General features: G+C 28.2%; 1 protein-coding gene across 1 annotated transcript in view; it reads left to right on the top strand.

Annotated features, from left to right (window-relative positions):
• The window catches only part of LOC107453528 (spectrin beta chain, non-erythrocytic 5 kst), a 189,975-nt gene that overhangs the window by 141,065 nt on the left and 20,983 nt on the right, over positions 1–27,927 (top strand). Inside the window, exons 43-65 of the mRNA XM_071181673.1 lie at positions 222–447; positions 523–702; positions 786–989; positions 4,022–4,171; positions 5,551–5,655; positions 5,845–5,939; positions 6,843–6,933; positions 7,458–7,616; positions 9,770–9,961; positions 11,187–11,270; positions 12,370–12,488; positions 13,282–13,396; positions 14,284–14,397; positions 15,728–15,849; positions 17,393–17,453; positions 18,203–18,304; positions 19,048–19,236; positions 20,530–20,607; positions 21,282–21,545; positions 22,764–23,048; positions 24,312–24,437; positions 25,284–25,414; positions 26,713–26,899. Coding sequence (XP_071037774.1) covers positions 222–447; positions 523–702; positions 786–989; positions 4,022–4,171; positions 5,551–5,655; positions 5,845–5,939; positions 6,843–6,933; positions 7,458–7,616; positions 9,770–9,961; positions 11,187–11,270; positions 12,370–12,488; positions 13,282–13,396; positions 14,284–14,397; positions 15,728–15,849; positions 17,393–17,453; positions 18,203–18,304; positions 19,048–19,236; positions 20,530–20,607; positions 21,282–21,545; positions 22,764–23,048; positions 24,312–24,437; positions 25,284–25,414; positions 26,713–26,899 — 3,379 coding nt within the window. The remainder of the gene's footprint in view (positions 1–221; positions 448–522; positions 703–785; positions 990–4,021; positions 4,172–5,550; positions 5,656–5,844; positions 5,940–6,842; positions 6,934–7,457; positions 7,617–9,769; positions 9,962–11,186; positions 11,271–12,369; positions 12,489–13,281; positions 13,397–14,283; positions 14,398–15,727; positions 15,850–17,392; positions 17,454–18,202; positions 18,305–19,047; positions 19,237–20,529; positions 20,608–21,281; positions 21,546–22,763; positions 23,049–24,311; positions 24,438–25,283; positions 25,415–26,712; positions 26,900–27,927) is intronic.

Here is a 27,927-nt window from a genome sequence, read left to right as displayed (position 1 = left end):
TTTGCTAATCATTTAAAATGTTTTAATGCTTCTTTAAAATTTGAGCTCCATTTGTTAGATAGATTTTACTTTGAGTGAAGTATTCGATTAATATTTATTTTTGAGGAATTTTTTTTATATATTTAAATTGTAAAATATCTGATTGTGGAAGTTCATTTAGTACGTTTTTTTAAACTTTATTTTGCATCTTTCAATATTAATGATAAGACTATTGATTTTAGGCAATCTTGGTCGGTACTGCTCGATACGATTGAAGCAAGGGATCAAAAGCTGCAGGCAGCCGGAGAAATTCATCGCTTCAATCGGGACGTTGCCGATGCTCTGTCTAGGATACAAGAGAAATATGCCAGCATATCTGATGATTTAGGACGAGACTTGAACAGTGTACAGAATTTAATTAGGAAACATGAAGGGTTTGAAAACGACTTGGTTGCTTTAGAAGCTCAAGTAAGTTTACCCTTTTTTTTAACATTTCTTTTAAAATGTTTCAAGCATGTTGTCTCAACTTAGTTTATTTCTTAGTTGCAAATATTAGTGGACGATAGTGCTCGATTGCAAGGCTCTTATCCGGGGGGCAATGCCGATCATATATTAGAACAACAGAATATTGTGATCGAGAACTGGAACACCCTGCAAGAAAGAGCAGCTCAACGAAAGATTGAACTGCAAGCATCGTATCAGCTGCAGCGCTTCTTGGCTTCTGTATGCACATTTTATCATAAAATTATGCACTTATAAGAATATTTATCCCATAGTGTTGTTTAAAAAAAATATTTTTTTCTAAGGTACGTGATGTAGAAAACTGGGCTCTGGGTCTTTGCTCTTCTTTAAAGACCGAAGAAAAAGTGAGAGATGTCACTAGTGCTCAGATGTTGAAAGCTGAACATGAAAGATTAAAAGCTGAAATTGAAGCAAGAGAAGGAACTTTTGGAACCATTGTAAATGCTGGAGAAGAAATGATCGAAAATGGACATTATGCTCATGAGGAAGTAAGTATAAATTTTTATTTTCAAGTATCGTAAATTCAACTTTTTAAAGCCTCAAAATTTTACAAAAATCAAAGGGTCGATTTATAGATCAGTAATAAAGTCAGACATTCGTTGATGGTGAAATATCAACACATTATTAACCATGAGATATATAAATAACACTGTACCAGTTCAGTCATTACAAAAACTATTTTTAATCTGTTATTTACAATTACCTTTGCATTTCCTTACATATTTTCTTTACATATGAATGTTATTTTTAAAAAAATTCTTTAAATTATGTTCGGAAAAAAAATTAAAATAAGAAAAGTATGATAATTTATTTAAGAGTAGTTTAAAAAAAATGTAACCTAATGAATCTTTTAAAACATACCATAAATCTGCTAATTCAAAGCTTCCAGATCATCACCTGTGTCAGATTCAATAACTTTAGCAGTGTCCTCGTAGTAGAGGTCTCGCTCTGCTATGGATTCTACTTCATGTTCTGAGTCCAACAGAAAATCATCTTCATCATCATGACCATAGTTGGCCAGGCAGCCAATAGAGGGTTAACTTATTTGTTTCAATACTATGCGTTAAATATTGTCCGTGCTCATAATTAATGGTTTCCTGATACCACGAAAATTTGAGTTGAACCAATGTAAAATAATTATCAGTTGTACCTCCGGAACAGCAATCAGTCTAAAAGGATGCAGGGTTGCCACTCCACAGGGAAAACCTTTAAAATATAGGGAATTTTTAAATCACCTAAAATAACAGGGAATTTTGTTTTTTTCTTTACTAACTGGGAAAATGAGGAAATTTTATTCTTATNATCCGGGTGGCAATGCTGATCATATATTAGAACAACAAAATATTGTGATTGAGAACTGGAACACCCTGCAAGAAAGAGCAGCTCAACGAAAGATTGAATTGCAAGCATCATATCAGCTGCAGCGCTTCTTGGCTTCAGTAAACACATTTTATCTTAAAGTTATGCACATATATAAATATTTATCTTATAGTGTTTAAACTAAAATTTTATTTTAAAGGTACGTGATGTAGAAAACTGGGCACTAGGTCTTTGCTCTTCTTTAAAGACCGAAGAAAAAGTGAGAGATGTCACCAGTGCTCAAATGTTGAAAGCTGAACATGAAAGATTAAAAGCTGAAATTGAAGCAAGAGAAGGAACTTTTGGAACCATTGTAAATGCTGGAGAAGAAATGATCGAAAATGGACATTATGCTCATGAGGAAGTAAATATAGTTTTTTTAAAGTATTTATCATTAATAAGTAAACTTTTTAAAGCCTCAAAATTTGGCAAAAATCAAAGGGTCGATTTATAGATCAGTAATAAAGTCAGACATTCATTGATGGTGAAATATCGACACCTTATTAACAGTGAGATATATAAATAACTCTGTACCAATTCAGTCATTACAAAAACTATTTTTAATATGTTATTTATAATTACTTTTGCATTTTCTCGCATATTTTCTATACATATGAATGTTATTTTTAAACAATTCTTTAAATTACGCTGAGAAAAAAAAAATTAAAAATAAGAAAAGTTATGACAGTTTATTCAAGAGTATTTTTTAAAAAAAGTAACATAATGAATCTTTTAAAACATACCATAAATCTGCTAATTTAAAGCTTCCAGAGCATCACCTGTGTCAGATTCAATAACTTTAGCAGTGTCCTCTTAGTACAGATCTCACTCTGCAATGAATTCTACTTCATATTCTGAGTTCCACAGAAAATCATCATCATCATAGTTGGCCAGGCGACCAATAGACAGTTAATTTATTTGATTTAATACTATGCATTAAATATTGTCGAGGCTCATAATTAATGGTTGCCTGATACCACAAAAATTTGACTTGAACCGCTATAAATTAATTATCAGTTGTACCTCCGGACCAGCAATCAGTGTGAAAGGATGCAGGGTTGCCACTCCACAGGGAAAACCTTTAAAATATAGGGAATTTTAAAATGACCTAAAATAACAGGGAATTTAGATTTTTTCTTTACAAACTGAGAAAATAGAGGGAATTTTATTCTTATTTTCGTCTTTTAAAAAAAGGATGATAACCATACTTAACTAATTTCATTAACTGTAGCATTATTTAAGTATGTTCAGCTCTTCTTTTGTTTTTCCAGCAATTAAAACTGGTATAACTAGATTAATATAGGTCACTCAAGAGAACGATGATTGTGTGTTTCTTACTATATTGTGCAGTGTTTTCATCATAGAAAAAAAAATGGGTGAGAATTTCTCACCCTTTCTCAAACACAGGGTGAGATTTCAAAAAGTTAGGTGAGATTTCTAAAAAAACACAAAAACTCTTGAAAAAAAAATCTTTTCTTTAATTATAATACATTTTTAACGTCTTCTACTTTTTAAAGCATTGAATATTTTTGATGCATCATCATAGAAGATTTTGCCTTTACAAGGTATTTGTCCATCTTGCATAAGTGCATAAAAAATTTGAACGTCTTACATGAAGAAACCTTACCTACTGTAAACTCGTGGTTGCAGAGAAATGTTTTCTGAAAGGGCTTCCGTGGTTGTGTTCTGTTGTTCGAAAAGGTTCTGAACAATACTGGTAAATAGGGAAGCTAGATAATGGGGCAGATGTTGAAAATAATGAAAGATCCAGTTAGAAAAGTGAAACGGATTTTAGTCTAAATGGCGTAATTCGAAGCTTTTTCCAAAATGCGAGAAATTCGCGAATTTTGAAATTGATTTAGAGAATGCGCGAATTTCTCGCGGTAATCATTTTTTAATGCGAGAAAAGAAAAAAATATGCGAGGTTCTCGCGTTCTCGCGCTGTAGTGAAAACACTGTTGTGTATAAATGTACAGGAAAAACACGGAGAATTTTTTTTCAGATTTAAGTGGCAATCATGTTAAATCATTAATTTTTATTAAATCATAATTTATCATTAATGATTAAAAGTCACATAAGATCAAGGCCACTGATATGTAATTCTTAGAGAAGTCTTTGTATAAAACTCGAAACTTATAGTTTTGATTTGTTTATATTTTAGATTCGTGAACGTTTAGACCACCTCCTTGGCATTCGTGGTGATCTGCATACTGCATGGCACAAGAAAAAGATCTACCTTGATCAGCTGTGTGACTTGCAATGCTTCTTAAGGGACGCAAAACAACTGGACACTCTGAGTAGCCAACAAGAGGTTTGTTTTTGTACTAGATATGTTTCAAGACACACTTAAACTTGTTTATAATTCATCAGTTTTTTTAATTTATTAATTTTATAGACAATAGTAAAAACTTTTTTTTTCAGAATCCGCATTATCAAATCTAACATTATTTGCATCATTAGAAGCATTGGTATTAATTTGAGAGCATAAATATGTGTGATTCTGAACTGTTTGATTTTCTCTAATTTTAACATTTTAGCAATACTGTTTTTTACATAGTCATGGTAAAACTTCTAACACGTAAAGGGTCGTAGACAATTTATGTCACTCTTGGAAAATGGGGAGAAATCATGACAGAAGGGGATAATTAAAAATTTGGTGACTGAAAGTGATATTTTGGTTAAAATTAAAACATATAAAGTCAGCAGTTTAAATATTATTTTATTATTAGTTGTTTTATTTTTCCATATTATTTTAAAATTTATTTTCCATGAAAATTAGTACACATCTAACAATTTTAACTCACAAATCTCACCTAGGTACGTAGTTATAGTTTGAACAATCAGAAATATGATTATATATTTTATCATACATAAATAGAAATTGTTAATTGCTTTGCTTATGAACTACTAATATATGTTTATGTAATATAGCTTGACATATGACAAAAGGAAAAAGTGAAGTGGGACACCATCTGACAAAAGTGTGGACGGCGGTCAAAAATATTTGAAAATATGTGACATCATTTATGGATGTTCCCTAAAATACATAGATTATTAGAAATGTGGAAAAATTATGTGCGATTGTGTAAAGCTAAGCACAGACAGAGCTAGGGGTTAAAATTCGTTGTAAGATTCCCAAGTTACTACTTCCGATCGATTTTTTACACCTAAGCTTGAAAAAAGATGCCATCAAATATTGTTATGCTTGTAGTGTTTACAATATAACATGTGCTTCCAATTTAAATTTCAACAAGACAAGCAACATATGAAGGCTCTGCAAGCATGCTATGACCTGCAAGATGCAACCCTAAAAATTACTAACAGTGCTATTTTACCCAAATATAGCCAAATAAGGGATAACACTCAAAACATGGCAAACCTTAAACTTTATTTATGTTGTGATATTAATTTTCTTCAATTTGGCTCACAACCAGTTAGAGTTTATAAGTTACAGGAAACTCTTATGAATAATAAAATTATGCATGAATTTTAACTTGAATCACATTGACAGAACTTCCTGGAATATTAAGTCTGTTCACGCATAGCCTCATAAGCATAACATATGCTGAGGGATACATTGGAAGTTTTCTAAATTTCTTCTGGATTTAGGAAGTTTGTTATTGTTTACATTCAGTCAACCATCCATAATCCCAACACCATTATTACTCTTAACATGTATCTTATTTGCAGGTTTACTTATCTAGTTCTGATGTTGGAAATACAGTCGAGGAGGTCGATGTTTTGGTTAAGAAACATGAAGCATTTGAGAAGCTACTTGCCACACAAAATGAAAAGGTATTTTATTTATGGCTATTTCATTAATGGTTATAGAAAAAAAGAATGAAATGAAGGAATGTGAAGATTTGTTTTATGTTTTCCATGGTTAATAACACACTTTCTTAATTAGATTTATGTGAATTATTTTGCATCATTTTTTCTTTTTTTGAAGTTTAAAATTGATCTAGTCTTTATTTGAAATTTCAGTTGATCTCACTTCAAGACCACGGAGAAAAACTTTTGCAGCAAAATCATTTTGATTGCGAAACAATTCGCACGAGAATGTTAGAAGTGACCACAAGGTATTCTTTTTTCTTGTTTTTAAAAATCATTTTCAACTAACTGAAAATAACTAGAATCTTGAATTATTTGAATTCATTGAGTTACCAGCTTAATTACAATTTGTGTTTCATAGCTTTCAAATGTAAATGTGGCTTTTGTAATATTTTTTTATTTGTCTTGCATAATAGTCTTTAAACTTTTTTTTAGGGTTTAATATTCCCAAATACCGTTTATTTCTGAATATAAATCCTTCTGAGAATACGCTTTTTATTTAAAAAGTTCACCCAAAATTCAAATCTGGTATGTTAACAGAAGTAAAAAAATAAGGCATACTACTCTTGGAAATAAAAATGTACCTCATCACTTGTAACAATGGTAGATCTAGCAACGTGCACTGTGTGTACAGAAAAGCATTGGCCTTCTGAATTCATAAATAGAAAGTTAAAAAAATAATAAATTCATTTCAAATTCATTTTTTTATGTGTTTCTTTTTTAATTTTTATATTTAGGTATTCTATTTTAAACTTTTATTATCTGTATTTTTATGTCTTGTATGCATGCATTTTCATAATGTTGTAGATTATCCTTAATGCACAAGAAAAGAGAAGTATTTCTGTTGGTTATGTGCTCTTAGATGATGTCTTCTCTATTATATATGATTCTAAGCCCCCTTAATCTTTCAAAAAATTTCTAAAAGTTCTCGGCTTATATTCAAAATAATACAGTTTTGAAGATAAACACCATTTTCTGCAATTGTGTTTTGTTTTTATGTGTTAGAATTTATGTCTTCCACTTCTATCAATGTAGTTTATACATTACAGTATGAAATGTAAAAACTGAATTGGGCATTCTGAAACTCATTTTTTAAGTTTGTGTCTAATGATAATTGTCACATTTATTAATTCCATAAATATCTTTTATAGGAGATCAAAAGTTCGAGACCTTAGTAACCTTAGGAGGCAAAAACTTGCTGACAGTCTTCTTTACACACAATTTACAAGAGATGCAACAGAGGTAAAGACAGTTTTTTTCATCGGTATTGCTTTGATAATAGATTTTTGTTCATGAAAAAACAATTAAGAAATAAAAGAGGATAAAAATACTCAGTTGGCTGCATTTTACTTTGGAATCCATAGTACTTATTCCCACCAGGTTTAAAAATCACAAAATCTCTCACCAGATAATTTTTTTAATGAAGAGAAATATGAATAACTAACAAATAAGATCTTAAAAGTGGAGATGCTATAGTTTGGATTCTAGAAACACGAATCTATCTTTTTCATTGTGTCAAAACACAAAATAATTGAAGAAAGCAGCTCTGTGTGGGAGCTCTGAGGTGATGTGATACTGAAGCGCTTGATTTTATTCCTGTTCTTTGTTAATCTTATAAAAGTTTGCCATTTTCCTTTGCTATTGGATTAATAAAAAAAAAATGTTTTAAATAAATTTTTAATTTCAATCTCTTTTATTTTGCATTACATGGATTTTTAACTAAATTTTGAAGGATTGTTACAATAGTGTGTTTTCTGTGATTTAAGGCCGAAGCCTGGATAGCTGACAAAAAGAAATCTTTAGAGTCTGAACAAGATATGAGTCAGATAGCAAGTCTAGAGGATAAAATGAGAAAGCTTCAGAAACATCAAGCATTCCAGGCTGAACTCTCTGCTCATGAAAGCAACATTCAAAATATAAAACAGGTGCGTTAATTAAGTTGAGTTAGTGTGTGAATTTATCAAAAATATATTTAGTCATAAATATGCTTCTAATAAAAGAGTGAGGTCTATTATTTGGTATTTATTTAATTTTTATTTTTATAAGAGGAATTATTTTAACAATTTATGTACTAAACCTTGTTACTCATAAATTGACCTAACGAAAAGGATATTGTTATAATATGTGATGTTTCCCTCCTTTCTTAACTGTAATTTGATGACATTAGAAACACATTATGACATTTGGAAGAAATCTTAATTTTCTTAATAAACTAAAATTATTGAATAACCTCCTTTTTTAGCTTGTGAGAGTGATTTTTGATATAAACCCAAACCATTCTTTGTTACATATCTGTGAAAACACAGTTGAGCTTGTGAATATTTTGGAAAATATGTGTTGCAGCACCCCTTGGACTCCAGAAATTGGATTATTTGAATCTGTGAAATTTGCATGATTTCATTTGTGGTCATCGTACTGTGCGGCTTTGAGGAGAACTCCTCCAGACTAAAAGTCTGTTGCTATAGTAACAAGTAAGAGGACATTTCTAATAGGGGTGCAATGGAGGAATGAAGGTGTTGATCTATGCCAAGTGTAAGACAAAACTATTCACCACACTCTCCTATTTGAAGTGACTTCCTCATAACCATAATACGCCTCATGATTTGAGTCTGATGACTGGAGGAGTTCTCCTGAAAGCCGCACCATAGGTTTGAACCCAGTGGCAGAATTTTTTCGAGCTTTCTGCGACATACCTCTCTAATACTAATATCTTTCTTCAAGACACTTTAAATAATAACAAATGCAGTTACTAATTTAAAGTAACAGAAGCATCAACATCAAACAAAACAACAAAAAAAAAAACTTTTCAGATAAAATGAAACAATTTTTTTAGTTGAATATATAATATTTTTTTTATTCTAATAGTATGACCGATATTCTCACATTTTTTAGGGGAAAACACACTAATTATTTCCTTGTTTGCATTTTGTACATCATCACATTAGAAAAAAAAAAATTTTGAAATCCGTAGCACTAACTACCAAAAAAAAAAGATCGAAGATAATCGGATTCTTAAAAAAGGTTTACAAAATGCCTGTTTTCTTTTCAAGATTCAGTTGTTGTAATAAATAATATCATATTAAAAATGTAGGATTTTAAAACTAAGTGGAAATCAATAGTAATATTTGTGTAAAAAGTAGAAAGAAAATTTCTTCATGTAGAAAAATCATGCAGAAAAGAAAACCAAATTTTTTTACTTCATTACTATTTGTTTTTTATTATTCTCAAATGAGATTAGAAAAATCACAAAAAAATTTTCCACTCCGGTGCACGAAAAAAACATCTTTTGAATATAAATCTGAAGAAAAGATTAAATCTTTTGAAAATTTCTGTAGAAAAGATTTTTTATTAGGAAAAATCTTTCTTCAAGAACTCTGTAACTTTCTGTGACAATGTCGCTGTTTCATCATGTTTCTGCCACAGGGGAATAACAAAATTGGAGAAAAATTTAGTTTTTGTTTTATGTGTATTATATCTTTATAGGTTTTTTTTAGTTTTTAAATTTTTATAATAGCCTTGCTTCAATTACTTACAAGATTAATAGTTTATTCAATAACTCATAATTCTTTAGTGTACTGAGTAATTTTAAAATATAACACAGATATTAATACTTCCCAGCTGATTTCCTGCAACTTTCTATTATGTAAAACAAAAACAAAGTATATCATCATCATGGAACTGAAATAATAATAATTGAATGAAGATTTCTTTTATTTAAAGCATATCCACATAATTGTTAGAATGTTTATATACTATTTTTTATTATATGTATGTTAAAATTGACCACATTACCACAATCATGACATTGATCATGAAATTTTGAAGCCTTGCAACAGGCTGTTGTGGAAATGTTTTATTTTTTATATATGTGTATGTAATTTGCTGGTCATAGTAGATAAATTGTTTTTATGTCAAATATTTGTATTCAAGAATTGAATATTAACACATTTTTGCTATAACTATTTAGAATCTTCCGCTATATGAAGAGTTAGCAGTTATGTAATTTAAATTATTCAATTTGTTTATATTACTGATTTGAATTATTTGTTTATGAACAATTTTTTTTACTACAACACAGAAAGGAGAGCTTCTGTTATCCAAGAACCACGAGTCTTCCTCTAAAGTGAGGCAGCAACTGGAAAGGCTTTTGAAACAGTGGAATGAGTTGATTACCTCTTCAACCAATTTGGGACGTGGTTTAGAAGAAGCTCAAGATATATTGGAATTTAACAATCAAGCAGAGAAAATTGAAGCATGGATTAGAGACAAGGTATTTGTTTCAATTAGATCACTTCTCATCTTTAAAAAATGAAATTTGTTTTCTGCAATTTATTAATTCTATTTCTTAAGATAAAATTTAGAGTAGTTGACTTGAAAACACAGTGAACATTCGTATAAAAATGCATCTATTTTTAATTTCTTTAAGCTTCAAATTTTTTCTCATAAATTAGTAGTAAAGCCATTGTCTCTTGAAAACCAGTTATTGCAAATATTAGCCATTTTGCAGAAGTTTAAAATTTCTAAGTAATTTTCTGATTTTTATTTATAAAGTATTAGAAAGACAAGGGGTAAAAAGATGAGAAATTCCCTTATTTGTGAAACTATATGAAGTTTAAATAACACAATAAACAAATAAGACATTCTAGAACATTTCTATACAATAGTCTTCAGTGGACCATCTTAATAACATGTTTTGGAGTAAAATGAGTAACATGTTTAGGAGTAAGTAAGTTAGTAACATGTAAGGAAATTAATTACATTAAATAATCTGGGAAGGGCAAATTTTTCTTGTACCAGAGTCCAAGATTCAACAAGTATTATCAAATCTTAATTTCAAAATGCATTTATTAAATAAAAGTATTATTTTGCTTAAATACTAAGCTTTCAAAATGAATTTTTAAAGATAAAAGTTTAAATAAGACAATTGCTTGATAATGTCTTAAATAGCAAAAATTGATCAGTTATAGAACTGAGTGAAAGTTTCTTTGAAAAAGCAATTTATTATGCTGATGCATGTACAAAAACATAACAAACAGAACCCTGGTTTTATTTTAGCAAAAAATAAATTAAAGTAAGTACTTCAAAATTATTTCTCAATCCTTAATATAATTTTAGTAATCCTTAATATAATGAAATATTTAAGTATCTTCTTGTAATTTTATGAAATATTTCTGTAACAAAAAGCCATTTTCCTTACATCTTAAACGTACTAATTTCCATGAAATGTTAGGCATGCAGAACTAATAGTTTTTCTCTAAGTTTTTGTTCAAGATAAACCAGATAATTTCTAAACATTCAATATGGAAAATTATAAGAGTTCATTTTATGTAAATAGAAAATAATCTTGCATACATTGTGAGTATTTAGTGCATATAACATTAACATCAAACCAATTAAACATCAGCTAATGCTAATGTGCTCCCATCTTTTGAGAAGTGTCATTTCATTTTGTAAATGTTTTTTTGTTTTGACAAAGAAATTCAATTTCTGTGTAGGAAATGATGGTTCAAGCTGGAGATACTGGAAAAGATTTTGAACACTGTCAAGCTCTTCAAAGGAAGCTAGATGATGTTGATTCTGTGAGTATATTTTAAATTTTTTTCCTTCTCATCACTGAGCTATATATTACTGTAATATGTAGGTTAATATGTTGCTGTAATATGCAGACTCCTATGTTTCTGTGATATGCCATCTAATACGTTGCATCAATATGCAAACTAATATGTAATTGTAATATGCCTGTTATATTGCTGCAATATACAAAATAGTGCATTTTGTTATATTATAATAGCTAAATAACATTTTTATATTTTAAATGAATAACTAAAATCTAAATGAAAAACTAATCTAAATGAATGACCCAATAATAAATTAAAGGACTAAAAAGATGGTTGTAAAGATATTTTGTTTTTCATATTGGATAATTTTAAACACTTTAANACGAAAAACTTGGGAGAAAAAAATTTGTTGACAAAAATAATTTAGCTTTAAAAACAACAAGTGTATTTTGCACAAAATTATGAAGATACAAATAAAAATATAATATTTTCGGCAATAAATTATTTTACAGAATCTTATGATCTAATATATTGCTTTTTGGATTCAACGAAATCTTGTATTATGCTGTCGAACTCCAAACTACGCAAAATGTCGTATTCGAGCAATGCCAAAAGATCTTGATTCATTGTTGAACGCAAATAATTTTTTATCAATTTTAATCTGGTGAAAGATCTTTCGGCATTTGATCCAAGAATCGACAAATATATTCTTAATGCAATATGAACGTTAGGAAAAGTATTCACAAGTTTATCTTTAATTGCCTAGGGCCTACGAAAGGTATAATCCCACTCTGCCTGATCAGAATTATCATAGTTAATTAAAAGTATTGATTAGAACAATTTTTTTTAAAATAAAATATTTGCCATTCTGATGACAAATATTTTATTTAAAAAACACGTTGTTGATTTCCGTTTGACATTTTATTTCTGTCAATTTTGAGTAAGCAGACATTTTTTTTTTACAGTTTGTCAATTTAATACTTGGACTGTAAATATTTAACATGCATCTTAGAACCTATGTTAAATATTTACTTTGAAACATTTAAAGTTAGATTTGATACATATATTGCTTTTAGAGAGTATATAAACCTTTTATTTTATTTTGTTTTTGAACTTATAGGATATGCGAGTAGATGAACTGCGAATGAAGAACATTAACTCTTTGGCTAATAAGTTGATTCGACAGGGAAGATCTGACAATCAGTCTGTGCAGCAAAGACAAGAAGAACTGAATCGAAAGTAAGTAGCCCATACTTCATATGAAATAGGATTGAGAAAAACACACTTCTATTTTACATCAAAGTACTATAAAACAAACTAAAAAATAATTTAACGAAGAACAATAATGAAACAGCAATAACAATAATGTGCAATAAGGTAATAGATTATGGTAATAATATTCTTATTAAAACAATGTGTTAAGTGTATAAAATATTATTTTTTTAAAATTTAACAAAATTAATAAGGCAAAAGTTTATAGAATTTGGAAAACTGAAACTGATTAGGATGAAACTTGAAAAATCTTTTTGTGTCTTTGATGAAAAAAAAATTAAGTATTGTAATAGTTTTTTAGACAGTGCAACAAAGTTGATTATAGACTGTTGACTTGCATCCTATTTAGTAAACTTAGTCTGAAAACAAATTTGTGATGCATGTTGAATCTCATATCTCATTAAAGTTGTTAGCAAAAGCTTTCAAGAAAAGTTGTCTTATTAAGCAGCTTTAAAATGTATTGGAACATCAAGAAACTGTTTAAAAAAATATGCTTTCCAATTTCACGCTGCTTTATTTAAGATAAATAAATATTCTATATTTAAAACTAACATAAATATCAGCTAACATTTTTAAACAGTTATTCATTTTCTTTCACAATATTTTTTAATTCTGATACTGTCTTCATAATTGAAGAGCTTAATTGATGTTATCTTTAAAAGGGTATTCTGTATAAAAAAGAACAATTTAAATATTATCCTTTTATCTAAAATTCTCTTTTAAGTATTTTTTATTTATTTATTTTTTTTGTAACTTTTAGATGGAAAGCCTTACAGGGTGCCTTGGAATTGTATCGTCAAAAATTGTCGAATGCATCTGATGTCCATGGCTTCAACAGAGATGTCGATGATACAAATGACCGTATCAATGAAAAAGTAACTGTAATTTTGTTTTATCTGCACTTTAATGTTTTTCATATAATGTTGACTAAACTTTATGTTTTATGAACTTATTTCTACAAGGAATCAATGAGAATTATTAAAAATCTGGTTTATTATTCTTTTTATTTGTTTTATACTTTATAAAAGCAACTGATAATCATCAATTTAAATGATGTTTATTAATTATGAATTGGCTTTAATACTAATGAGTCAGTGTAATTACGTATTAATAACTGTATGTTTAATTGTAAGGTCTAATACTTTTTTCATTAACCTGTTCTATTTGATAATATCTTTAAAATGAAGTAAGAATTATAATATTAAATTGTTTAAATTTTATCTCGTAATTAAGAATTCAATTACGTAATTCTGACCAGCTCCACCCCCTCTCCCCAATTTTTTTTTCAAGATTGAAAGTTATATTATTTTTTGTGTATATAATACATATATATGCAAACGTATATGTATCTATATATACACATGAAATATAATCAGAAATTATCTTTTGACCCTCGCCCAAATGTTTTCAATCTCTAAAATCTAATTTTAATAATGAGGAATAAATGGAAGCGTAAATGCAAACTTATTTGTTGTGTTTGTGGTTTGTATGATGTTAAACAGAACTTATTTTTAATTACATCCCATTAACATTGAGTAAGAGCTAATTAGGATAATGTTTATTGGTGATAAGTATTTGATTAATTATAAGATTAAATAATAATGGTTTCTTTTTAGAAATTAGTACCTTATAATATTTATAAGACTTAATATTTATTAATAGTTATATTATCAATTCTAATATTTTTGTAACTGCGAGGAATATTAATTTTTGTGAATTATTTTTTGGAATTTTAATTACATTTATTATAATTTTTTTGTAGTCCTTGACACTTTCAGTTGAAGAGGAAACAAAAGACTTAAGGTCAGTTGAAGCATGTCAACGTAAATTAGAAACTACTGAGCGAGACATTACAGCAATTGAAGCAAAACTTAAAGTATGTTTTCTTATTTATCCTATAATGTATTTTGTATGTATTTTGTTTCATGTGTTTATTTTCTTGTTTATGTGTCTGTAAGAATGAAATCTTAAAATAGAAATTTTGACTACTTTCTTACATAAACAAATTTACAAACTTTTTAGTATAGAATAAAATGTTTCAAAAATTGTTTTCCAAGTAGGTATAAAAGGCTTTGTTAGGTATAAAATTAAAAAACATAGAATTAAAAAACTTTCCTAATAAACTTACATCAACAAAAAGTTTCCTGAAATCTTTCGGAAGTGATGTGTCTTACATTTTTTGTTAAATTGTTTAGTTTTTTTAGTCTATTTTGCAACAAAAACACAATTTTTAAAATTTTTATTTTATTATAATAAAAGTACGATTAGGATCAAGCGCTATTTTAAGAATTTTTCAAATGCCCAGCTGTAAAAACCCAGCTTTTTTTTGTTACATAACTCAAATATATAAGGATTTATTCCCATTTTTTATTAGTTTCATAGTTTAAAATTCAATTTAAATTTTAACAACATAAAGTTTTGATGCACAGAGAATTCATAGCTATCAACTCCAGTAGACTACTGGATTTTGCCAGTTTCTACATGTTTAATTCTGGTTTTTGTACATTTGAACAAATTCCCTAAAATTGAGTATGTTTTGTAAAGGAAACATTCCTATTTAAATAAATTTTTTGCACAGATTCGTGCTTACTTGAATATTTAGGTAGGTATTACTAATATATAATGAATCGATCCTCATTTTTAGAAATCAGTTTAAAACTTTTTTTGTTCTAAAATGTTCAGTTTATTTTTATTCAGAATTCTATTTTGAAATTAATTAAAAATTCTTTTAACTGTTTTTGATGAAATAAATTACTATTACTATTCAAAATTTATGAGTAAACATAATACATAACATTTCAGGCATATTTAATATCAATCAGAACTGGAAAATATTTAAGTTTTTCTATTTTGATGACTATAAAATTCCCTATGTGTAAAACATTTCGAACATTATGCAACAATTATCATAAAATTCATATTATTTCGTAAAATTTACTTTTTCATATGCATGTTGGCAGCTATGGGAATTTATAGTTGCAAATTTTGCTAGATGTATGTTAAATTCAACTGAACTTTCAGAACTATAATCTCTGACAGTGTTAGAATCGCAGGTAAATTTAGATTTATGAAAGAAAGATTTGCAGGTTCACTCTGTGAATCCTGCTACTGGGTTCAAATTTAAACGAAATATAAAATCTTTCTAATGAAATATTTTTGCCTAATGAATTGCATATTTTTAAATGAAACTTTAAATATTACTACAGGAACATGATGGTGATGCTCGCCGATTAACTCAGAAGAATCCAGATGTATCTCCACAGACAAGGCAGAAGCTGTCTGAAGTACAAGAGAATTGGAGAAAATTGACCAATCTCTGCCTTAACAGGTAATATGTGATAATTTTATTGTCTGAAATTGATTCCTTAAAGATCTAATTTTTGTTAATGATCTTATTTAAATTGACCACTCTCTGTCTGAATAGGTAATATGCGATAGTTTTAATGCCTGAAATTGATTAAAGATGTAATTTTTGTTTATGATCTTATTTAAATTGACCAATGTGCAATAGTTTTATTGCCTGAAATTGATACCTTAAAGATCTAATTTGTATTATGATCTTATTTAATCAATCGATAGATAATTTTTTTTCTTGATTATAGTTTAATTGCTCTTTGAGTTGAATCAAAATGTAAATCTAACTTTCGTTGTGAAATTTAATTTGCTTAATCATTGATCTCAATCTATAGAAAACTATGATTTAATCTCAGCATTTTAAAACTATTCTTTTGGAGATCAAACCAATTATTTTAAAGATTAAACTCAACTCAACAATCATTTATGACAGTCTGATGGATCTGATTTGAAATTGCTGTTAAAATTTAAATTATTCTGTTCTTTTAGCTAATATTTTAAATAACATTTTGTTATTTATAACTAATAGTTATGATTTTGAAAATGATATTTTGTGATTTTTTTATTGAACCTTTGTTCTAATGAAGCTATTATTCTTTCTAACTGTATTAGGTGAAATTTAGGTTATGGACAAAAAACTAATGTAATTAATTAATTGAAATTTTAAACCTTTTTTTAATGTATTGTGCCTAATTCTTAATAAGTAATCTGTAGTTAGTCTGAAATACAAGTTAATATTTATTGTAGTTATTGTCTTTGTTTTATTGTTTCATTTAAGTCTTTTTATGTAACTTATCTTGCATCATGCTAGCTAGTGCAATGTTCAATATGAGTGAATGCAAAGTTGCCATCCCAGATTTGATGCCTGTCTATGGTAGCCGTCTTAAACGTGACCTCTGTGGGGTTAATGAAATGAGTGTGCTTGTTAAAAGGACGCCATACCAGGGAAAACTTTTCATTGCAATTTTTTTTTGTACCTCTATAACTAATTTAAAATTGAAAGTATGGAAAAAGTGAGTTCAAACAAAAATAGAGTAAGTCATGAAGTGTAAAATACTGAAAAGAAATTTTTAAAATATCAAAATGAAAATAAATTATGAGACAATAATTTAGTATTACGCTATGGAGAAGTCCTCTTCCAATAATTTGTTTGCATTTTTATATTTTGAATTTTTTTTCAGCAACAAAAACTTAATGGCTTACTCTTGGTTTGCCTGAACTCACATTTTCTTTCTTTTTTAAAAAATTTGTAATGAAGGTGAAAGAAAATTAGTGACGAAAAGTTTCTCCTGTGGTATGGTGATCTCTTAAAGTAACATTAAGGTGCAATATCAGGATAGCCAATCTTGGACAATCGTCAGATATTGACTTCTCAAACTTAAAGATTTCCGAAACGTAGATTGTTGAGTTGCCTTGACTCAAACAAATGTTTATATTTATAACTAACTTTAAGGGAAAAAGTATTCTGTATGTAAAATATAAAGAAAATAATTATTCTTTTCTTTTTTCCCCCCTAGGAAACAGACACTATCATCTGCTTACACTTTGCACAAATTTTTGGCTGATTTCAGTGAACTAGTATGTGTTTCATTTTAATCTTTGATTTATTTAAAGTATTAATTTATGTGAAATAATTAAATTAATAAATGATAATAATTATTAATAATGATATCTGTGAATAAGTATACATTTTATTTAAACCCTTGCTTTATTTAAAAAATTGTTTGGTGATTTGAAATAATTAAATAAACAAAAGATAATAATTAATATTGATTTCATTAAACAAATATTTATTTAACTTATATTCTTAATTCATTTAATTAGTTTATTTGCTTTAAACAAGTAAATAAGGAGTTTTGTATTTTGTTTATATAATTCAGAGAAAATTAAGTTGAACACTATTAACATGTTTTTTTTAAAAAACTGACATTGAATGCATTTTAACCCCTTCCTTCTTGCTCCTGTGAAAATGACGGAGTGAGGTTTCGCCCTCTATTTCTCGCTCCCGTGATATTTCCGGGCTGAAGTTTTATTTCCGGGCTATTCTTTTGCCTGAAAAATATTTTATTTCTCACTGTACACACCAGATGGCAGTACCAGGATATTTTTAAGGTAATTGTAGATAGTTAATTTTAAACTAGATGTCAACACTAATCAATTTTCAGGGATAAAAAAATAGGCACTTTTATGACCGTTTTCTTAAAAATTAACCGATCGTTAAGAGGTTAACTGAACTGTTTTGACTTTCCATGACTATTTTTCTTGTTTTGATAAGTTAATATTGCTTAATCATTCTAATATGTTATTATAATCTATTATCATTGCAGGAATCTTGGGTGAATGATATCACTAACCGAATGAATTCTGATGAGTTAGCCACAAATAATTCTGAAGCTCAGAGTATGTTACAACTTCACCAAGAGCGAAAAGTAATATTTCCTTTTAAACTTATCAAAGACTATTACAGTCAAATCCAGTTTTAGACTAATTCAAATTTGCGAAAATTTCAATGTAACGAATATTTTCCGAATCCCCAAATAAATCTCCATAGAAACAACGAATTAACAATACCGATATTACGAAATTGGTAATCCGATTTAATGACGATGTAAATAAGTAACAATTCTCATTTTCTCTCGTGAAATAAAAAGTTTCAGTTATGAAAGGGACCGTCCTGAAAAGACTAAACCCCGACCCATTCATGTCTGATGAAGTAAAAATATGCCTGGCTTTTCAAAAGAGTGATTTCCAGTTTAGTTGTTTGAAAATGTTCATAATTTGGAGAAGTTTGTAATTTCTACTGGTTTGAAACCATTTGTACAGAAAAAAATTATGAAATATGTAATTTTTGATAGGTAAATGATAATAAAACCAGTGTTCTTTTTAATTTAATAGTTTTTGTGATCTTTTAAAATATTGATGTGATATTTTCTACATTTGGACTACAAATAGATCAAATCTATAATTAAATGCAATATTTATTATTTTTTATGTGAAAAATTCCAATGTAACAAAATAATTTTGGTTAATGTTGAAATTCGTAATATCGGGGTAATGAATTTTTGTTATTACGTAGCGATTGTTTCATTCCCTAGGAATTCGCTAAAACAGGATTTGATTGCATTGCAATTTGTTTATTTTATTTACTTATATGAAACCTGTCAACTTTCAGGCTGAAATCAATGGTCGCCAGGAAGCTATTAAGAATCTAAAGGAATTTGGGCATCGTCTTGTTCAACAAAAACACCCATCAAAAGACTTAGTTGAAACTAAACTTCAACATTTAGATGAACTGAGGAAAACTCTAACTCAAATTTGGGAAGAAAGGAAGCACATGCTCACCCAATGCAGAGACTTACAGGTACTCCACTTACAGTGAAATTACAACTTTAAAAAATGATAACTAGTAATTACATATACAATATACTTAAAATTTGATTGCTGAATAAAAATAATACTTATTAATTCAGAAAATTTTCGTAGAATTATTAATATTTTATTTTAGAAATGACTCATATTTATAATCTTGCATGAATTTTAGGGCACTCTTTAGTGTGTTCTATTTTAAATGTTTGATGGCTGAACTGTAGGTTAGAATTTCTGTTTCTTAATTAAAGCAAGAAAAACAAAAACATCATTCAAATGATGAAATTTTCTTTTGTTTAAACTTGAAGAATTTTAAAAGATCTCTCTGGTCCCATATCTCAAAAATAAACTTACCAATTTAATGCATAATAAAATTAAAAAGAAAAACAATTCTAAGAAATATCCATCAGCAGCGGTGGCTATAGCAACCCATGCAATGATGCTGCATGCACACTGTTTACTGTTACTCTTGAACAATGGCTTACCTTTTTTGAGTAAATGTGGGTTCCATCATCCGAAAACATCCTAGCATCTTCATTTCCTTTTTGCATTAAATTGACTTAACACACTCTGTGATTTCATTATCTTAAGTAATTAATGTGTTTTCAGTTTTAAGCCGCTTTTGATTTTTGTGCTAATTAACCTTAACATTTTATCCAATTTTTAGATAATGAATTTGAAGTTACACTATTATGAACTAAGAAAATTTAGGCACTGGTATGAAAGACTATGTTATTAAAAGGTATTAACTAGCCCATGCGTAATTTCACTAATCTGTTCACGTGTTGCTATGAGTTTTTTCTTTTTAAATAATAATAAAGTGACTTTAAATAAAAAATTACAATACAAAGAATGTGATTGTGTGTGTGTTGTGGTCTCAGATCGCTGTTAGTTTTGTGTCCTGTCAGTAATCTTTTTTTCTTTTGTTTGTTCCCCCATATCTTTTTCTTAATATTATTGAATCAGACTTAAATTAAACCACTGTTAGACTTTATTACATTAAATATTGTTTGAGCTTCATTTAGTTTTACAGTTGTATGTGAGTAACTATCTGTTGTATATCTAAAAGATAGGAAAAGTTTCAGTCTGAGTTGCATTTCCACATTGCAAATTCCCACGTTGTTACATATAAAAACTATCAGAGAAAATAATTTTCCCGAATTTCCTCATTTACATGTTCATCAAAAGAAAAAGCTTTACATATCCTTTAATTTATTTTTTAATTAAATTGCAATAATTTTTTTACCAATTATGATTCCATTTTATTTAATTGTATGATTTCTTCTAGGTTTTCAAAGAACAAATTGAGACAGCAGAGTCTTGGCTTTCAGCAAAAGAAGCTTTTCTAAATAATGAAGATTTAGGGGTATAATTTGAATAAAACAATAAAAATATTAAGTATTTCTAACAAAATATGTCAATGGATTGCTTTATTATTATTTGAATCTAGCAGGATCTTTACTGATTAAACTGTTTCCATTTTCCTTTTGCCATTTTTTTAATGTAAATTTTAAAAAGTGATTTTTAAGGTACAATTCTATTACAAAAGCATGAAAGATTGTAAAATTTTATTATAGATATAAAATATGAATGAAGCAGACCATTTTTTTTCAAAAAGAAAATAATTGTTAGACTATTTTAAATTTGTCATTCACCATAAATTAGTCTGTAACTAATTAATAACTCGAATATAACTATCTAATTTCTCTGAATAACTGGATCTAATATCTCTAAATAACTCTATCTAACTAATGTCTCTAAATAACTAGAATGTTTTAATTTTTATTAAATTCTCAATGTAAATGTCAAAAATTTTTGGTAGATTACTATTAGTATCAGACCAGTTGTTTTCTATGGCAAATGAGATTTTTGGCTTAATTTTAGCTCCCAGATAATGTTATAAAGTATAAGAAAAAGTTAGAATCATCATCTTTTTTAAGATTTTGTCAAATAATCGTTTTTCTTTTCGTTAATTTGTTATACATAAAATTATTATTTTCTTGTATTATGTTTTCACGTTGATTTTCTTGTTGGTATTAGGATTCCATGTCCAGCGTAGAAGCTCTAGTTAAAAAACATGACAATTTTGAGAAAACGATGAGTGCCCAAAGTAACAAGATCAAGGAGTTAGAAACATTTTCCACTGAACTCATAGCTGCGAAGCACTATGACAACGTAGCCATCCAAAGTCAGTGCCAAGCAGTGTGCAATAAGTTGGACAAGCTGAAAGAAAGTGCTCTGATACGAAGAAAAAAGTTGCAAGAATCCAGAGAGTTGCAAAAGTTTCTTCGCAATATCTATGAGGTTTGTTTGCTTTCAATCTCCAATTATTCAAATATAAATTAAACTGAGTTGTTTAAATCAATATAAACATATGTTAAGAAAACAGGGATGCAAAATACTACAGGTTTTCCATAGTTTCACGATTTTAGTCTCAGCTAAATATTTACAGCAAAGTTCAATTTTATTTATATTTTTTATTTTCATGTTATTTATTTTTTTGAGGAAAGGAAGAACCTACTGCTGGCCTAAAAATCTATGTTTGCAGCACTTCTCAGAATGACTTGTTTTCCTTTGGGCAATTAAATTTTTATTATAAAAATATAACTGCATTATGTTGCTATGATATGGAAAATTGTTGTGAATATGGCAAAATTCAAGAATATTGCAAGGAATGAAAAAAGTGCAGAAAATTCTGAAAAATTTCACTTGTAATATTTCATTTAATATACAAATTTTGAGAGGTAATTTGTTTTTATATGAAAAAATTAAAAAATTTGATAAATTCACAAAATTTTATGTTTTTCTTAAAATTTTAAAAGTTTAAAGTCTTTTGGAGGAATGAAGATGGTGCTTCAAAATTCCGAAAAAAATCTTAAGTCCATACACATGTTTTAGGAAATGTAATAGCTTATTTATCAAACTCATTTTTTCACGCCATCCCCCCGTGGCAGAATTTTTTTTGGGATTTCTATGTCAAACCTCTCTAGCATTGATATCTTTCTGCAAGATACTTTTAATAATAACAAATATGCATGCGGAAAAGAAAAGCAAAATTTTTAACTTCATTATTCTCAAATGAGAATGGAAAAATCACGAGTATTTTTTACCCCTCCAATGTGCGAGAGAGGCATCTTTTGAATATAATTCTGGCGAAAAAATGAAAAAGTTTCTGCGGAAAAGAAAACCATTTTTTTACTTCATTATTCTTTATTTTTTAATTATTCTTAAATGAGAGTAGAAAACCACAAGCATTTCTTTCCCCTCCGATGCATGAGAAAGGCATGTTTTGAATATAATTCCGGAGGAAAAAAAATTTGTTCGAAAATTTCTGCAGAAAAGAATAACAAAATTAAAAACCAAAGGAAAAATCTCTCTGTAGGAACTCTGTAGCGTTCTGAAACAATGCTGCCATGATTCTGCTACAGGGCTCCACCTCCTACTCTAAAGTTTTTGAATATATTTTTGGCAATTGAAGGTTTATTTTAAGTATAAAAAAAGCAACCTTGTTTTTTTTTCTAGGTTGTTGGCTGGATAAATGAGAAGTTCCAGGTTGCGTCGGATGAATCCTATAGAGATCCAACCAATCTCCTGAGTAAAATTCAAAAACAGGCTGCGTTTGAGGCTGAATTGGCTGCCAACAAAGCCAGAGTGGATGCAGTGATTGGAGAGGGGGAAAGACTGATTAACGGTGGGCATTATGCATCTTTCCAAATACAGAACCTTTTACAAGACTTGGAAATGCATTGGAGACAGCTACTAGACCAAACTGCCCTCAAGAAAGAACGATTGCAAGATGCATATCAGGTATACTTTCTTTTCTATTATTATTAATTGTTTACTGTCTCTTTCGCAAAATAATTGCTGCATTTGAATACTTTTGTACTGATTATTTGTGATCATAACGCTCAAATACACCATCTGGGGAGAAGACCTGTTTCATGTCCTGACCCTCCCCCTTCCTTTTCCTCTTCTCCTCAGTTGTATAGGAATGTACTACGATATTTTTCCTTTTCTAAATATTTAGTTGTCAAAGATATTTTTCAAAAATTCCATGATGTTTTCTTTTAGAATTATGTTCAATGTAGTTTATAGTTCTGTAGAGTAGTCTAACTTAAAAGTTTTTAATCTATTTGAAAATCAAGACAGAAACATACTTCCTTCTTCTATGACTCTCCACTCGCTAATGGTGAAAGCAGGTGAGGTGTTGCCATAGGTAGAGAGTTCTACTCTACGCCACCTGCAGCCCATTTCGATCTCCAAATGATGATAATTTTATGATTTTGTGTGAATATTTTTCAGAAGTGTCATTATGCTATCAATCAGCAACATTTACTAAGTATTCCTTCCTTAAATCAGTGCCAGATTAATTTTTAAAAAAATCTAGTGTTTGCACGCTCTTAATGCCATGCCCGATTTTGTAAGAACTCTGCCAGTTATCACATAAAACTGTCTTTTAGCTGATGAATTGTTATTCATTAGTAGTGTACTTGGTGTCGATATACTAGACTGCTTTGAAAATTATTTGTGACTCCTCCTGCTTGAAATGTTGCTATTGATTTGGGACAAAATTTTCGACCTAATTTTGGATGGAAGGAGTAAATCAGTTTAGTTTAAAAATAAAAAAATACATTTGAAGAGTATATTTTCTCAGTAAAGTTTTTTGTGAAGGATTCGTCTCTACAATAAAATATTTTGTGAAGTGTTCATTTTTAAAATAAAATATTTTGTGCAGGTTCCGTTTTTACAATAAGTTATTTTCTGCAGGGTCCATTTCGACAATAAAATATTTTTGCGCCGGGTCTATTTTAACAATGAAATATTTTGTAACAAAATATTTTATGAATAGACCATTTTTGCAATGAAATATATTGTGAAGGATCTGTTCTGACAATTGCAAAATTTGCGATGCACGAATTTCCCCTAAAAAGAACACTGATTTTACAGCTTTATTTTTCAGTTAAAGAATCAATTCAAATTTTTTTTAAAAAATATTTTATTTTTAAAACTGATCTCATCTTAATATTTTTTTTCCTTCAGAAAAGTGAATATCTTCTCATTGTTTTTCAGGCTTTGCAATTTAATAGAATGTTAGATGAGTTGGATGTTTGGATGGATGAAATTGAAATTCACCTTCAGTCTGAAGATCATGGAAAGGATCTCACTGCAGTGCAAAATCTACTCAAAAAACACCATGTAAGTTTCTACACTTTAAGTTAGAAATTAAATTAATTATTTAATTTCAAGTTAACAGACGATTCTGGTTTCAATTAAAAAATAGACAAGACACTAAAGTATTTGCTCTAACCGCTCCCTTTCTAAAGAACTTTCATTTACAAAAATCAAGCATGCAATATGAACAGATATGAGGTATGACTGACCGAAGGCAATTAAATAAGATAACCAAGCCAACAATAAATTAGAGACCCCTTACTCATGTCTGTTAATTTGATTATAATTAAGATTTTGGTTTTTTTAAATTTAATTTAATTATGCTTCTATTTTTATTAATTTAGGAGCTTATTGATACTAAGTGACTTTTTAGTGAAAAAAAATTGCTTTTACCCCAAGTGCTTTTTTTTTAAATCAATAGTCTCCACAAAAAATTCTATTTTAAAAAAAGAAGAAGAAAAAATAACTCAAAGTGTAAGGAAAAATGGCTTTTTTAACAGTAATTTGTATTATAATTTGTATTCATAACTTAACAATGTTAGTTTTTTAAAAATTTGAATTATAAAAAATTCTAAAACTTTCATTTTTTGTGCCTTATCTGCATTTCTTTTGTATATAGACCATTTTTTAAATGAAAAAAATCTAAGATGTACACTTTCACTTGAAGAAGAAAAAAATTTTTTTTCATAAGAATATTTTGACTATTAATCAAAATGATATACTAAAGGCTTAGAATACTGCTATATAAAGTGAAATTGTGTTTAAACTCTTTACTTCTCTATTTTTCTTAGTTTTTTTTTCTTCATTAACTATGTTAAAAATTCTAGCTTAAGCTAATGAATGACTGAGAAATTAAATGAATTTTTCTAGCATTTGGAAACAGATATAAATAACCACGCTGAAAATATTGAACAAATAAAAGATTTGAACATCAGCTTTCAGAATAGCAATCATTTTCTGAAGGAGGAAATTGAAGAAAAGGCTTTGACCACTGTAAACAGGTACATTTATTTCATAAAATAATTTATTACATATTTTTATTTACTGTTTAATAATTTTCTCTTACTTAATTATTTTTTCAGCTTAATTTAATATTATTTGAGGTGAAATGAAAGAAACTAAAAAAATAAATAAAAAAAATTTAAATTAAAAAAATTTTGGATTTTTTATATAAATTTTGCTTCTATGTTTATATGAGTATGCAGAGCAACACAAACATTTTGTTTTCACATAGCAGCAGCTTTGCAAGCTATTCATAAAATTTTGACACATATGATTTGAAGGGAAAATTCACTTTCAGCTTGCCCTACATCCATTCTACTGTTGTTTCATTGTTTCCTCTAATTACATTTTCAAACCCTTCTATCAACAGAAAAAATATTCATGGATGAGTTTTTTCCATTTTTAGCAGAAATTTAGTTTCTTCCCCTTCAATTTAATAGAAGAAATTTATCCATTTTTCAAAGAAAGCTCTGCTTTTGCAAGTTCTATGCCCCCCCCCCCCAAAAAAAAAAGAAAGACTCCTTTTTCTTCTACGTTAACGTGATTTAAGATTATTCGCACAACTCATCGTCATTCATATTCACGCAATTTAAAAGTACTCATTGCGATTGGTATTCACTAGGATTGGTGTGATTTAAAAAATCTCACATCAAGATTCGTATTCACGCAACGTTTAAAAAAAATATTCCTCATCGTTCACACTTTGTGGTTCGAATTCACGTTATTTAAAAGTATGCATAGCTATACTTATTAATGCAGTTTAAAAATTACACACCTTGTTTTGTTATCATGAGATTTAAAATTGCACATTGCCCATTCATATTCGCATATTTTAAAAACCTCACATCGGGATTCATATTACTGCAATTTAGGAATCGCACACTTAGATATATATTCTCACAATTTATAGGGGAAAAAAATGCATCAATATATTTCATTACAACATTGATAATATTCTGCGGATACATTCTTGTTAATATTCTTCCTACATACTCTTTTTTCCGTGCATAAATTTCCGTTATTTTTATCAAAAATGTGTTCTCTACATAACATTTCATTCTATTTTCAGCTCGTTTGGTTTTTTACCAAACTTATCCCTGAATACTCACTGAATACTTTATCAGATGGGATGTTCTTATATCATGACTTTCTACGAAACCGCAAAATCTTCAATTTACACTAATTATTCTTTTCATGTTTTGCATTTATCTATTTTTAACTTTTTTTTATCATTTTTTTGAAAAGTGTTTATAGATATATTTTTTAAACATCAATAATTACAAATTTTATTTGTTAGGTATCAGTCCTTGCATGATCCCGTACAAATTAGAAGAGAAAACTTGGAAGATTCTCTACTTCTTCACCAATTCAATCGTGATGTGGAAGATGAACTCTCATGGATTTGTGAAAAAGAACCACTTGCTGCATCAGCAGATCTGGGCAATAATCTTGTCACTGTACAAAATCTACAAAAGAAACACCAGGTAGTTATTTTTAATGAAACGATTCTCTAATCAGACAACGCATTTTTTTTTTTTTTACTTTGTATCAGTTAAAAAAATTATGTTATATTTGTTAAAGTAAATTTAAAATCTGCAAATTTATAGATAAATGTAAATATAACATTTTAATATTAAAACGTTATAGAATTTTTATTGTTTATTTTACCATTATTATTTTAAAAGATAAAGTAATATATTTTTTTGCAATTTTCTTAAGTTATTCATATTTCTTTACAAAATGGTTCCCAAATGGTGTTATACGGAACCTTAGAGTTCCACGGAAGAGTTTCTGATAGTTAGGACTTTTGTTTGACCTGAATGATTTTGAAACCTTTAAATTTATTTAATAATCACCCATTAATTATTTAATATTTCTATTACCTTTGTGAAATTATTTAAAGTAAAACGTCAATACAAAAGCATTAGTAATTTTTTTTGAAAAATAAATAAATAATTCAAGGGGAAAATTTTGAAAAGGAGATACATTTATAAAAAAAAGTACATTAGTATGCACTTTTCCAATCAAAATAAAATAACCAAATTCGTTAATAAAGAAATGTGTTTCCCCAGTAACCATTTTCAACGTTTATGGCAGTTCTTAGTTTTCATTTTTAAAAAAATCGTAACCCAGCTTATATTTTTCGTTTTTAGCTAATGTCCGTACACAAAAAACAAATAACCAGATTAGATAAGCTCCAAGACTGCAAATTTAGCTGATTTAAAATTATTACTGATAAAACAAAGAAGAAAAATTTCATTCCTCTTTTTAAATAGTTTCAAAATTAAGTAGTATTTTATTGATTAATATGTTAACAATTGTCTTTGTATACTGTATTTATAGGGAAGGTTGATTCTTTAGAATTCTATAACTGAAAAAAATTGTTCTATAATTTTCAAAATTGGGACACAAAACTTGCTTCAGTATCTTTTTTTTAGTTATTTGCCATAATATTATAGTGTAGTGAAACTTTTATATTTTAATATTTTTTCTTTTATATTTTATGTAAAAT

Source organism: Parasteatoda tepidariorum, chromosome 6, assembly GCF_043381705.1.
Source record: "Parasteatoda tepidariorum isolate YZ-2023 chromosome 6, CAS_Ptep_4.0, whole genome shotgun sequence".
NCBI classification, from domain to species: domain Eukaryota; kingdom Metazoa; phylum Arthropoda; class Arachnida; order Araneae; family Theridiidae; genus Parasteatoda; species Parasteatoda tepidariorum.
This window is presented reverse-complemented; position numbering and strand designations above follow the sequence as displayed.